This window comes from Oncorhynchus kisutch, linkage group LG8 (assembly GCF_002021735.2).
Source record: "Oncorhynchus kisutch isolate 150728-3 linkage group LG8, Okis_V2, whole genome shotgun sequence".
NCBI lineage: Eukaryota > Metazoa > Chordata > Actinopteri > Salmoniformes > Salmonidae > Oncorhynchus > Oncorhynchus kisutch.
The window spans coordinates 30,839,046-30,854,488 of NC_034181.2; the positions used below are offsets into that span (position 1 = coordinate 30,839,046).

The 15,443-nt window shown below is 41.0% G+C and overlaps 1 protein-coding gene across 1 annotated transcript in view; it reads left to right on the plus strand.

The window, feature by feature from the left end:
- The first annotated feature begins 5,532 nt into the window (after nt 1-5,532).
- Nucleotides 5,533-15,443, plus strand: part of LOC109895878 (bone morphogenetic protein 1-like) — a 50,863-nt gene continuing 40,952 nt past the window's right edge. Inside the window, exon 1 of the mRNA XM_031830100.1 lies at nt 5,533-5,934. Within this exon, the coding sequence (XP_031685960.1) occupies nt 5,790-5,934 (145 nt within the window). The 5' untranslated portion in view covers nt 5,533-5,789. The remainder of the gene's footprint in view (nt 5,935-15,443) is intronic.

Here is a 15,443-nt window from a genome sequence, read left to right on the forward strand (position 1 = left end):
GAAAAGCCTCTTAAAGAAGAGGTCTGTGAGAGCCAGAAATCTTGCTTGTTTGTAGGTGACCAAATACTTATTTTCCACCATAATTTGCTAATTAATTAATAAAAAATCCTACAATGTGATTTTCTAGATTTTTTTTCTCATTTTGTCTGTCATAGTTGAAGTGTACATATGATGAAAATTACAGGCCTCTCCCATCTTTTTAAGTGAGAGAACTTGCACAATTGTTGGCTGACTAAATACTTTTTTGCCCCACTGTAAGGAACTTTTCAGGGAAGTTAGGAACCAATATACACAGGCAGTTAGGAAAGCAAAGGCTAGCTTTTTCAAACATAAATTTACATCCTGTAGCACAAACTCCAAAAGGTTCTGGGACACTGTAAAGTTCATGGAGAATAACAGAACCTCCTCCCAGCTGCCCACTGCACTGAGGCTAGGAAACACTGTCACCACCGATAAATCTATGATTATTGAGAATTTCAAGGCTGGGCTTGCTTTCCACCTGGCTACCCATACCCCGGTCAACAGCTCTGCACCCCCCACAGCAACTGGCCCAAGCCTCCCCATTTCTCCTTCACCCAAACTGATGTTCTGAAAGAGCTGCAAAATCTGGACCCCTACAAATCAGCTGGGTTAGACAATCTGGACCCTCTCTTTCTAAAATCCGCCCCAATTGTTGCAACCCCTATTAATAGCCTGTTCAACCTCTCTTTCGTATCGTCTGAGATCCCCAAAGATTGGTAAGCTGCCGCAGTCATCCCCCTCTTCAAAAGGGGGAGACACGCTAGACCCAAACTGTTACAGACCTATATCTATCCTACCCTGCCTTTCTAAGGTCTGCAAAAGCCAAGTTAACAAACAGATCACCGTCCATTTCGAATCCCACCGTACCTTCTCCGCTATGCAATCTGGTTTCCAAGCTGGTCATGAGTGCACCTCAGCCACGCTCAAGGTCCTAAACGATATCATAATCGCCTTCGACAGAAGACAATATCCATCGACCTGGCCAAGGCTTTCGACACTGTCAATCACCACATTTTTATCGGCAGACTCAACAGCCTTGGTTTCTCAAATGACTGCCTCGCCTGGTTCACCAACTACTTCTCAGACAGAGTTCAGTGTGTCAAATCGGAGGGCCTGTTGTACGGACCTCTGACAGTCTCTATGGTGGTGCCATAGGGTTCAATTCTCGGGCCGACTCTTTTCTCTGTATACATCAATGATGTCGCTCTTGCGGCTGGTGAATCTCTGATCCACCTCTATGCAAACGACACCATTCGGTATACTTCTGGCCCTTCTTTGGACACTGTGTTAACTAACCTCCAGGTGAGCTTCAATGCCATACTACAACTCTCCTTCTGTGGCCTCCAACTGCTCTTAAATGCAAGTAAAACTAAATGCATGCTCTTCAACCGCATCTGCCCACCCGCCTAAAATCACTACTCTGACTTAGAATATGTGGACAACTACAAATACCTCGGTGTCTGGTTAGACTGTAAACTCTCCTTCCAGACTCATATTAAGCATCTCCAATCCAAAATGAAATCTAGAATTGTCTTCCTATTTCGCAACAAAGCATCCTTCACTCATGCTGCCAAACATACCCTGGTTAAACTGACTATTCTACTGATCCTTGACTTCGGAGATGTCATTTACAAAATAGCCTCCAACACTCTACTCAGCAAATTGGATGCAGTCTATCACAGTGCCATCCGTTTCATCACCAAAGCCCCATATACTACCCACCACTGCGACCTGTATGCTCCCATTGGATGGCCCTCGCTTCATATTCGTCGCCAAACCCACTGGCTCCAGGTCATCTGTAAGTCCTTGCTAGGTAAAGCCCCGCCTTATCTCAGCTCACTGGTCACCATAGCAGCACCCACCCGTAGCACGCGCACCAGCAGGTATATTTCACTGGTCACCCCCAAAGCCAATTCCTCCTTTGGCCACCTTTCCTTCAAGTTCACTGCTGCCAATAACTGGAACGAATTGCAAAAATCACTGAAGCTGGAGACTCATATCTCCCTCACTATCTTTAAGCATCAGCCATCAGAGCAGCTTACAGATCATTGCACCTGTACATAACCCATCTGTAAATAGCCCATCCAACAACCTCATCCCCATATTGTTATTTATTTTATTTATATATATTTTTTTTTTTGCTCCTTTGCACCACAGTATCTCTACTTGCACATTCATCTTCTGCACATCTCACTCCAGTGTTTATTTGCGAAATAGTAATTATTTCGCCACTACGGCCTATTTATTGCCTTACCTCCATAATCTTCCTTAATTTGCACACACTGTATATAGACTTTTGTATTGTGTTATTGACTGTACGTTTGTGTATTCCATGTGTAACTCTGTGTTGTTGTTTGTATCACACTGCTTTGCTTTTTATTGGCCAGGTCGCAGTTGTAAATGAGAACTTGTTCTCAACTGGCTTACCTGGTTGAATAAAGGTGAAATAAATAAATAAAAAATGCTGTATGTGGGAATGTCTTATGTCCGTTCTACATGTAGTGTTTGTACATGGAATATTCCTCAACTGTATATATCATAAATTGCTATTGCAAACAGAAGTATTATGTTCAACAACTGACATTTTCAGAAATTATTTTGACACAAACACTTTGGTGCTTACAATTAATTCTCTATTATCATAGATTTGGTGGGCACTGTCATCTGTGATCTTTGTGATATGACTTTCTTTAAGCAAGTACTGATGAAACTGTCACTTCATGTTTTTTTTCTTAAAGTCTACAAACGCTCTACAGTCGTGGCCAAAAGTTTTGAGAATGACACAAATATTAATTTCCACAAAGTTTGCTGCTTCAGTGTCTTTAGATATTTTTGTCAGATGTTACTATGGAATACTGAAGTATAATTACAAGCATTTCATACGTGTCAAAGGTTTTTATTGAAAATTACATGAAGTTGATGCAAAGAGTCAATATTTGCAGTGTTGACCCTTCTTTTTCAAGACCTCTGCAATCCGCTCTGGCATGCTGTCAAATACCTTCTGGGCCACATCCTGACTGATGGCAGCCAATTATTGCATAATCAATGCTTGAAGTTTGTCAGAATTTGTGAGGTTTTGTTTGTCTACCCGCCTCTTGAGGATTGACCACAAATTCTTAATGGGATTAAGGTCTGGGGAGTTTCCTGGCCATGGACCCAAAATATTGATGTTTTGTTCCCCGAGCCACTTAGTTATCACGTTTGCCTTATGGCAAGGTGCTCCATCATGCTGGAAAAGGCATTGTTCGTCACCAAACTGTTCCTGGATGGTTGGGAGAAGTTGCTCTCGGAGGATGTGTTGGTACCATTCTTTATTCATGGCTGTGTTCTTAGGCAAAATTGTGAGTGAGCCCATTCCCTTGGCTGAGAAGCAACCCCACACATGAATATTCTCAGGATGCTTTACTGTTGGCATGACACAGGACTGATGGTAGCACTCACCTTGTCTTCTCCGGACAAGATTTTTTCCGGATGACCCAAATCGGAAAGGGGATTCATCAGAGAAAATGACAGTACCCCGGTCCTCAGCAGTCCAATCCCTGTACCTTTTGCAGAATATCAGTCTGTCCCTGATGTTTTTCCTGGAGAGAAGTGGCTTCTTTGCTGCCGTTTTTGACACCAGGACATCCTCCAAAAGTCTTCGCCTCACTGTGCTTGCAGATGCATTCACACCTGCCTGCTACCATTTCTGAGCAAGCTCTGTACTGGTGGTGCCCGATCCCGCAGCTGAATCAACTTTAGGAGACGGTCCTGGCGCTTGCTGGACTTTCTTGGGCACCCTGAAGCCTTCTTCACAACAATTGAACCACTCTCCTTGAAGTTCTTGATGATCCGATAAATGGTTGATTTAGGTTCAATCTTACTGGCAGCAATATCCTTGCCTGTGAAGCCCCTTTTGTGCAACGCAATGATTAACTTTATTTAACATGTTTATAATGTAAGACAATTTATGATATAACACAATGGATGGCTAATTTGTCATTCTTCATACTGCATTGATATTTGATATTATTTATAACGTGTTACGCTTTGTTTTGTTTTAGATTGAATGTTTTGCATGCCAACGGTGGTTCCATGTGCTGTGCCAAGGAATGAAGACAAATTAGTTCAACAGAGTGAAGAACACAAACTGGAAGTGTAGTCTTTGTTGTTGAAAATGTATGCTATACCCCATCCACACTGAAGAGGCTCTGACATGTACATCAACCAGGGATAGAGAGACAGTTAACACTGTGAAATGTTTCATACTTAATTGAATTTAAGTGTCTGATATGTTGGAAAGATTAAAGGTCTACAATTGGTTTAATTTGTCAATATTACATTTTTATTAATTGATTTACTGGCCACCGTTACTGTGGTTACATGTTCAGTATATATATTGACCAGCAAACCCACTGCAGTCTACCTCACTAGCTCCCTCTCCATCCCTGCTTTGGACAATTAATAGCATGACTCTCGTACTTTGCCCTTTTCCTTTATGGTTGATATTAATGACAGGGAAAATAAGTACTTAAAACTACCAATTATTGTCGATAAATATTTTTAAAAAAGGATAAACACAACCCATGACTGAACCCCCTAATGGTCGAACTAATAATAATGTACCACAATATAGAAGATACATGACTAGGTTATGCAATATGGGTGTATATCCACTGCATGCTTCTTAGGTGTGTAATTGACATGCCCAAGGAGCTATTGCAAATTTGAAACTATGTACAAGGTACTTTACACTGCGTGATTTTACAGTACACAAACAAGAGTGTGCAATATAGAAGGGTAATCAGCAGACATTAGGTCACATGACCAAGGAGCAATTGAAATTCAAAATGTTGAAAATTCATGTAAAACCATGTGAGATGAAAATAGACCAACGTGTGCAATGTGTAGGCCTACTGAGTGGACATTCTGAACCTTGTTTGAAGTCACTAGGTCACATGACCAAGGAGCTATTGAAATTCAAAATGTTGATAAATTCATGTAAAACCATGTGAGATGAAAATTGACAAACTTAAGGGTGTGCAATGTGTAGGCCCACTGAATGAATATTCTGAACCTTGTTTGAAGTCACTAGGTCACATGACCAAGCAGCTATTGAAATTCTACATTTTGAAAAATTATTTTTAAATATTGTGAGATGAAAATGGACAAACTAAAGGGTGTGCAATGTGTAGGCCCACTGAGTGGACATTCTGAACCTTGTTTGAAGTCACTAAGTCACATGACCAAGGAGCTATTGAAATTCTACATTTTGAAAAATAATTTTAAAATCTTGTGAGATGAAAATGGACAAACTAAAGGGTGTGCAATGTGTGTCTATGCCATCGGGTACAACCAGTTTTGAAAGTGTTAGGAGTAATAGTTAAAGAGCTATTGAAATTTTAACATTTTGATTTGTCACTATGTTGACAGTCCCTAACTGCTGTTGGTGGACGTAAGGGAACTACAGGCGAATATCCGTCGAATATCCAACCTGAAACTGTCTTTACCTCGGTCCTCTCCAGACATACCAACGCGATGATGTGCCACGATCACCGAAGTTTGCTGGCAAATGCACTAGCCCGGAGCACGACTAGGGGAGCGAATCACTGCCCCAGAATCAAGACATTGTGGAGAGGCTGAGCTCTGATTTTAAACCCGCCCTCCGGAGAGATCTCATTTCCCCCAAAACCTCCCATTTTCTCTCTCTCTCTCTTTCTGTCCCTCTCGTTCCTCTTGTTCTTTACCTCTTATTTCTCGTCTTTTGCTGTACCCCTCACTCACGAATCATGGATCTCACAACGAGATGTTTGTTTCTTCTATCCTGCCTTTGCATGATATCGGCGATCGATTTAGAAGCAATAGAAACAAGCTACTATGTGGAGCCCACTGCCACCTCAGATGTGATCGACTATAAGGATCCCTGTAAAGCTGGTAAGCTTTTGGAATGCTTTTTATCTAACATTTATGTGGACCTAAATCATGCCACGAAATGCTTTTATGTGTTTGGAAGTGAGGGAAATTCATTTTGGAGATGACAGCGGGGAATCGAAATAGATTTTTTTTTATGAATCTTTATTTTTTACAGATTGTCATAGTTTTGCTGATTTACACATGATTGAGAATAGTAACATACTGTTGGCATAACTCATGGTGGAAATATGGCACTCGTGGAAATAAACCGAGGACATCAATGTAATTTCTCAGGGTACATTTTTCAAAGCATGGAAAAAAAAGTTTGGGATTTTAACTGGAAGAACATAATGGAAAATGCTATTTGTTTTAAAGTTTCGCCATATCTTTATCTTATAGTTAAGAGTATATTTGATGTATAATCCGTCTGTGTAGTTGTCAAAAATGGCATTTTTAGAATAGCCTATTTAATCAAATGTATAGCCAAACTTGGAAGATTAATTTTGATAGCACTAAATCTTTCAACTCTCGGTTGAAATTATTCAAATCCTTGCCGATGTTACGTTTACTTAAGATATGCAGGCCTTGGTCGTGAAGAAAAACAGTGCATTCTACTATGTTATTATGAGGCTCTTGTGTTCCCCAACTGGTTTTGTCATTGCGCAAAATGACGTGCATTTACTTCACCGGCTGTTCACGCGACCACTGAAAACAAGCGGCTGGAGATTGGGGTGTTGTATGCTACATATGGGGTGTATTCATTACGCCGTTTCTGTTGGAAAACATTTCACCGTTTACTCCATGCGAGAAACGTTTTGCAACGAATCTGAGAATTTATATTGGACAAATTCAGGTAGGTCCCTCCCGTTTTCGTTCCGTTTGGTTCTATTTGGCTCATAGTGAATACACCCCTGATCTATTTCATCCTCATGTATGAATGATCTCTCTCCACTTCTGACCCTATCTAAAAACCATTAGACCCATATTGTATGTGTTCTTCTAATTATATGTTGGCTGTTATCTGCAAGTTTCCTTGGACATTGCTCTCATCATCACGGGTCTTCTTCTCCCATAGCCAAGGTTGAAGGGGGTCTTTATTCATAATCCAGACAATAAGTGCAGCCTAATTAAACTAAATCAATACATTTGGATTCTGTTGAAGTATCGGATTGCACCATCCCCTGTCTAGCTGATGTCTCCAAATATAAAGTCAACATTCATAACAGAATAGGCCTATATTTTGTATAGAAGAAGATATCCCAGTTGTCACTGCAATAAACACTGTGCTGTATCTCCTAGTGTCTTTGGGGAATTCTGAGAGATATTTTCCTCATCTGGGGAATACATTTGTTACAGATAGAGACATGGCTCCTCTTAGAAATTATCCCTCTGGAAGTTCTCCCTGGTACTTAAATGTTTTGGTGCTTGTATATGTCTCATTCTCGCTTGACAGCATCATGCAGGGGATGTGGGCTATTCCATGGTAAACAGAGTGATGGCACAAACCGTCATTATTTTACCAAACTTTGAATCTGCCCTGTTCTTCAGGTAAATGTATTTTTGTAAAATGTTCAGCGGAAATTGTTAAAAGTAGTCCTCGTGCATAGAGTTGTATGGTGTGTTTAACTTTTCAATCAGTGGTTTTTGTTTTACATACATTTTAAAGAGTCTCAGCATCATTCTGTTAGAGTGGAATTGACCATGTGTAAAGTAGCACTCGTATTCAGGTCCTTGTCAATTCAGTCCTCCGTCACCTCCTCTTCCTCTCTCATCAGTCCAGTGGCCTGGATTATTTGTCCTGTTTTTGTAATGAGAAGAAGCTGGGTTGAGCATGACATAGAAGACCATATACCAGCCACTCTAAATTGCTGCAGAGGCAGATTATAATTCAAGTGGCAGATTATAATTCAAGTGGCATGTTGCAGTACAGAATGCTTCACACACACACTGCTCATATTTCATGTGGCTTGTTTATACTCCTCTTTTACATAGTAAGGAGTGATATGGTTTGTTTTTTTTGGGGGGGGGGGGGGGTTCAAGAGGTTGCTTCCTCTCCTCTACTCTCAACTCCCTACATAGATCTGTTTAGAGGAGCAACCCTTATGTAAATCATCAATATCCGTCATCTCAGTGGTCAGGACAAATTGTTATATGTCACTTGTAAATAGTAGGATAACTGACACATGACTAGGGTTGCAAAATTCTGGCGACTTTCAATAAATTCCCTGGTTTTCCCAAAATCCCGGTTGGAGGTAACCCGGAATCAGGAGGGAATAAGTAGGAAATCCCGAAATCCAGAATCTTCCAACCAGGATTTTTGGAAAGCCAGGGAATTTATTGAAAGCCCTACACATGACTCCAGGTAAGGAGCCCCCTAGAAGCAGGGTCAATCAATCAGTACAAGTGCTCCAAAGTGGTATTCCTAAATGTAAAAAATGATGTCTTCAAATAAGGATTATACGTTTTGGCTGGAATTGAGGATGCAACATGAACAAAGATGTAATTTGCAGTGTTTGCTATGGATCAAGGTCCATGGTGTCCATTTGTAGCTTGCCGCTTATCCCGTTGGCCTAACATGATGTCTTTCATTTGTCTAGAGAGCAAATGACCAAAACAAGCCAGCCCTGCTGTGTATTTAGGCAGGGACTCTAAGTCACGAGCTGTAGCAATCAAATGTCAAGAAATTATTACTTATTTTAGTAATGATGATATACCATTCCCATCATCATTATGAACAGTGTTATTATGTTCAGTGTTACCCCTGGGCATTGTTTAGGACAGGTGGTGGAGAGACAGTTGCAAGAATAACTCCCACCCACATCAAGCCTCTGAGCCCCTCTCCCCTCCTCAATCCCAGCTCTCCCAGCTCTTTCCACCTGCTCCTTCAGCATGCTCTACATTTGTTAAATAATCCAAGGGATGGCTGATGTTGACCCGGATCCAACTTTTGTACTCTTTTTCCCAAAGATATGCTGCACCTATAATTCAGCCCTATTTCATCTCACTCCTCACTCACTCAATGACTCGCTCACTGACTCACTCACTCTCTCACTCACTAGTTTACTTGTTCATAATGCTAGAGCGCAAAAGGTGACAACCACTGTCAGCAATCAAAACTGCTGTTGTGTTCCTTCACTCACTTGGCCTCGTGCCTGTATAGATTTCTACTCTTATTTCCCCTTAAGGACACCATTGCATTGAGTCAATTTGATAGCTGTCTGCTGCTCAAGGTTAGCTTTAGATCATACAATGGACAGAGTGTGCTTTCCAGCTGACAAGATTAAACGATAAATTAAACAAATCATTTAACTTTAGGTTCACTTGAGCAAAATATAACTGCTAACATTCATTAAAAATGTATATGGGGAAAAGCCATTTGAAGCTGATAGTTAAATGATGGAAAATGCCTTAGTTCACAGAGCTCCAACCTTGGTAGCATCCCTGAAACTAATTTAAGACTGTAAGAACCCATTGAGATTAGATCCACTCACTTTCTATATGAAAAATGGATGAGAGCAAGTCACGCTCAATGTCTTCTCTATTTAAATAATGACAGATCTTCAAGAGAGCAGAAACTGAGTTGACATTTGATTATGGATTATAATGGGGTAGATGACTTAATCTACCAAGGAGCGTCTTGCAAGGGTTGAGTCTCCTGAATTTTAAATCGTATCCTAATTTGTATTCTGACATCAGTCTGCGGGCTTGCCCTGTGTTTGAGCTCCTCTACTCTAAGCATTACCAAGAGACATCTGCTGTGTAGCCTATAGGGAGGGAGAGGAAGAGACCAGTCTCAAGCAACCCCCTGCCCTCACTTATGCAAGTGGTTTTCCGTCTCGCCCAGCCCCTCTCCTCTCCCCTCTGACTAGCTCTGGCAGTTCCCACAGACTGTAGGTCATTCACACCATGCCAGGGTAGAGCTGCTGGAAGGTGGAGGGCAGGCTGGGCAGACTGGCCACACCAGCGTAAGGTGAGTGCAGCCCATTCAGAGGGGCTTGGCAGCTTATCCTGGGGCTGTTTACTGGCCCTGAGAATTGCATGTGTGCATATAACCCAAGCCTTTAATCATTCCCGCCTTAACTTGTGCATTTGGCTATGAGCTAGTCTCTGACTTGATAATAAACACAGGATTATGGGGTGATGAGGGATGGTTCGAAGGCAGGCAGCCGTCTGATGCCTTTTATCATCTGACAAGTTTAGTTTGATAATTCCCTGATTTTATTTCAGGTGTCCTCATTTGTTGAGAGTATGACCCAGAGGGAGCTTGTTGCTTGAGGCCCTGTTCTCTTGCCAGACATGGAGAGCTCACATGTCTGGGTTCAAATCCTGGATCTTTATATAACTCACAATGCAAAATGTGATCCTAGCGTGTATAGGCATTCAAGAAACAGATAGTGAAGTGTGAATGGTTATTCTCAAACAGATGTAGTTACTAGTGCGATTGACAGTAAGAACCAGATGTTTGTCATTGGAGGCGCCTCTTTGAGGGGTGATTCTATTAGTCAGCAAAAAAGCAGTAGGAATGCCAGTATTGTTGTAGAAATGTTTTACTCATAGTATGGCTTGATAATGGTTGTTAAATGGTTTGTTGATTTACTTCTAAACTTTACATCTCTATTTCATTATTTAGTTCATATTGCCCCTAGAAGGCCATTATCATTACAAGGCAAATAGTTATCTAAAGGGTAAGCAGCCATGTATGGAAGATGAAATGTATACAAACCAGCCCACCCCACACACAATGTAGTTTACATCAACAGGTTTGCTCCTGTAGTTTTCAGGTGATTAGGGTGCCATAATGTGTGTGCATTTGTGGGGAGTGGGACAATTTGTTTGTTGTCAGCGCTAAGGAATAACAAATGCCGTGGGAGTGCTCATTGAAATGACTCAAAGCACGCCCAATTAAGCAACAATAATGATGCTAAACAAGCAAAATGGGGACTTCTTTACAATTCATTCCCATTTGTCATTCAGTTTGACTATTCATTTGATCTTCATTACTGTTCATCTGGATATATTATTGTTTTCCCAACCTGTAGTTTCTTAGAAGTCTCTCTTTTGATTTTGAACATTATTTTTTATTCATGGAATATTTTAAGAGGGTTTGAAGTCTATTTGTGACTCCAATGCATCTTTAAGCATATCTCAGCTTGACTAATGAATTCAAGTCATATCTTAAGCAACTCTAATCTAATCTCAGATTTGTACCTTATGTAGCTAGCTATGTAGCTAGCTATGTAGCTAGCTATGTAGCTAGCTATGTAGCTAGCTATGTAGCTAGCTATGTAGCTAGCTATGTAGCTAGCTATGTAGCTAGCTATGTAGCTAGCGCTCTTGACAAGCAATGCATTGCCAATATGTGCATTGCCACGATAACAGATGTAATGTGTTGCAATGGTTACATGATCATGGAACTCTATAATTATGATTATTTAACAATGTTATGGACATACAGTTTGGAAGTTATTGGAGAACACTGTCAGTCAACATTAAGCTTACATTTTAGACATGGATAAATATTGGGAAATTAGATCTAGCTAATGGGCCTGATGGAGTGTGAAATATGTAAATTGAGACAGGCGTTTAAACGTGTGGCTCTCCAGCTGAAGCTGTCTTCATGGTGTCAATAATAGGACTCAGTGGGGTGGCAGTAACTCTGGCCTGATCTCTGCTGTGGTGCCTGATGAGACTTCTAGGCCTTTATTGGAGTGTTATCCCCCTCTTGAATCTGGGGCTTTAGCTTGAGGCTTCTCCGGAACCTCTCTCCTAATTACACCTTAGTTATCTTTGAAATGAGTATACAAGTTGAGTTTGTACTCCTGCCTTGGGCTGAAATTGCAGTGTGAGGAAATGTCAAGATAAGCATTTGTTTAAGATTAACAGCTGGAGTTGTTTTTACAGGAAAGGGGCATAATATTTACAATACTCCCACCCATAATTCCACCAACCAGCTCTTACTGGAGTTATAAGCTTTTCATAGATTGTAAGATGCTGTTGCCTCACTATTCATGATGCTTTCTTCGTTTTTTTTCTCTCAGACATTTTAAAGATACAGTATCCTCGTTGTGCCTCCTGTTGCTGTATCTCTCTGTTGTCTCACTTTAGCCAGTATGTGTGGCGTCAGATAGGGTTTGCAGGCACAGAATGAAACCTGAAAAGTGATACCTGTACTGACATCAGATGGTAATCTCACCACAGTATTGGCTTCCATTGAAATTCAAATGCAAAGTTTGTTAAAGAACACATTCACTGTGAAAGGCGTCGCCATGTCATTGTAATGCATTTCAAGTACACGTCAGCTGTTTTTTTTTCCCTCCTCCACCTCATCTCAGGGTCTTCGATTGGGAAAATGCCATTTTTCTTCAGGGAAACTGAGTCCTACAGATGTCTTAGCCTCACGTTGCCTGCACTGTGGGCCCTACTGATCCAACTTTCCTTTGTGTGACAGTGGTGTTAATTTTTAGATGATGTAGCAGATGTGGTGCCCTGGAAGTCACACAGGGACAATTGCCGGTCAAGAGTGTCAGTCAGTCATGGTGTGTGTCTGACACCATGGAGGCCATGTCCTGGGAATTCCCTGAATCAAGTGGTGTTTAATTTGATAGAGATCTTGTGCGTAATCTTACAGGACACAGATTGATGGGGGTGGTCTGAGATTAAAGGGATTATGATGGTTAAGATTATCTAAAGAGACATTCCTTCCAGCTATGGGGGAGGGGGCAGCCTGGTTACATATACTAGACATAACATGTTACACTAATTTCAGTGTCTCGGATTTAAGTTTAACATGTTCAATTTAGTATGGTTACATAAGTATGGTTACATGGTTACATAAGACAGAAGGTTACTTAATGGTGCACTATGCAGACATCGCCATTTCCTGTTTGCTAAGATTCTAATACTTTGCCTAATTTCAGTTTGTGACAAAACAGAGAATCATTGTACGATCTTAACCACTGTGAAATATATTTTCAATTACCAAAAATATTATATTTTCAGCTTTTTGATGCGGGTGTTCAAAATCGAAAGTAAAAGAAGCAAAAATGAAACTTAAGAACGGGAATCATAGAATTGGCACACAGAACAGATCTACTGCTTCTTAGACTTGCTTTCAATGAGAGTGACAGATCTATAACTCATACTTCTTTGTGAGTTACATATTGCAGCTTTAAATCAAAAAAGAAAGGAGGGTGGTTGGTCGGGGTGGATGGGTCAACATATAACGTGAACGTCTAGCAACCCAAACGTTGTGTGTTCGAATATCATCACGGACAACTTTTGCATACTCCTTGGAATGTTAGCTAACCCTTCCTCTAACCCTAACCTTAACCCTTTAACCTGACTCTTAACCCTAACCATTACCCTAGCTAAAAGTTAGCCTAGCTAACGTTAGCCACAACAAATTGGAATTCGTAACATATCATACATATTGCAAATTCGTAACATATCATGTGAATTGTAATACGTAACATATCATACAAAATGGATAATCGACATCCACAAATTAATACATACCATACAAATTGTAACATGTATATCATACTAAATGGAGGGAGACAGATTAGCATTTACTATGTTAAATCTACCCCTGAGTCCAGGTTGCAGCGGAGGGTCTAAGTGTAACACACACACAAAGTGCAATCAATCAAATGTTTCATCAAAGGCCGTTTTTATCTTCACATTATGTCCACATGAAAACCATATTTTTCCCAGCCACCGAGCGTGTCGCGCTGATGAAAAATGCCTGTTGTGTGTTTTCCTATCATAGATGTTTGTTAGGACACTGAAAACCATATAATCTATCAACTGGAATGAAACTATTTATCAGAGCGGAAATGATCAAATTGTTCATCTTTTAAATTCCTGTTGATATTAATACCATGCCCGCAGCTGTTGTCATTTAGTTAATGAATGTTGCTGGAAAGGGAGAGAGAGTGGCAGCAGTGCTATGCTCAATAATGATCTGCTCCCATCTGCCACTCTCTCTCTCTCGTGCTCTCTCTCTGGGTTTGAATCTACACTACTAGTCTTTCTCTGCTTAGTCTGTTTTGACAGGGGTGCACATACAGTGGGGTTTCTCAGTTTAAAAAACAACTGTGCAGTGCAATGGCTGCCATCCTGTCCTCTGCCCGGTGCCCCATATTGAAGATTCCAGAGATACAGTCTGTGTCCGTGGATAATTCAAGCCAGGAGACAATGGGATTAATTCTCAATCCCTGCGAGATTTTCCTTAACCTGCAGCTTCTCCACGACGACTGGGAAGCCTGGGGAAATGAGGCCTAATGACGCAGGGGCTGTGCATTTGCTCATTTCAATCTTCGCTGTTATCAGGGAACAATTATAGGCTGGATTAAGAGCTTGTCCCCAGAATGTTTTGTGGATGAGTGGGTGTCCACCATGGATGAAGAATACATTAGCCCTCTGTGTAGGGCAGTGGGGTGGGGGTAGGGGGACAATCCTGCACCTTGTTGTGTGGTTAGTTCTAGCATTAGGCCAGTAAATCACTGCTAATAACTAACTGAGTGCAGTATTACTGTAGCATTAAGAATTAGGTAAAGCAGGGTAACTCTTCACATTGCAGCTGCATTTTCATCTTCCACTGTGTTAAAAGGAAGAGTACTTTGCAAATGATTTTGGACATACCTATCTTAGTGCTCACTGTCCTCTCTGTGACATCAGCCCCAAATTTATGTTGGTTTTGTCCAAGTGCTTGTCTGTTCTCTCATCCTTTAATGCTGTCAGTCAGTTTTAGGAATCAAAAGTAAGAAGTAAGACAGTTTGTATCCATTGCATACTGTATGGACAGCTGGTAGCTAGCAATGATCAGATATACTCTTGGCACAGAGTTTCTGTATTAGTGCTGATTAGGAATAGTCTGTTTAGTGTTTCGGGGTTTTGGTCACACACAGCAATTTAGCGTTTTTCTGAGTGCAAATTCAAGGATCCCTTTGACTTCTGGTATTTCAAACCTGCCCGCAGAGCTCTGAGCGTGCCCTATCTTGCAGGCAGAGATCTACATATTTTCTTATTGCTGTCATTAGCCTGTAATCCTGCCTAGCCCCACCGCTCTACAACATGCCCTCTCTGACCCTCTCTATTGCTTGTGGGAGACTGGCTGCATCTCAGCCAGCTACATACTGTTTCAATAATTCTCCTCTGGTAGATAAGGGACACAAGCCAAAACCCTTTTTTTCTCTATTGTTTTCTTTCTCTTCGAGATAGTGGTGTGTGATTATCTGACTATTATCAAGGGCTGGGCCAATGATAGCTCAGTTATAAAAGAGCTTTGTCTTAGATGCTTTTGTAGTGTTCTAAAAACAACTATACACGCTGAACATATGCTTTCACTTTGATTCCTAGACCACAGTTTGTCAGTTCCTAGTTGTCCATCTTTCTCTATTGCACTTGATTTTCAACAACTCTGGGTAATTCTTGGGGTAACCTACTTTCACGCTCAAATTGTGAACACACAGTAGTCGGTACCATATTCACTCCAGCCACAGCAGATGACTCCATTAGGTCTGACTTGA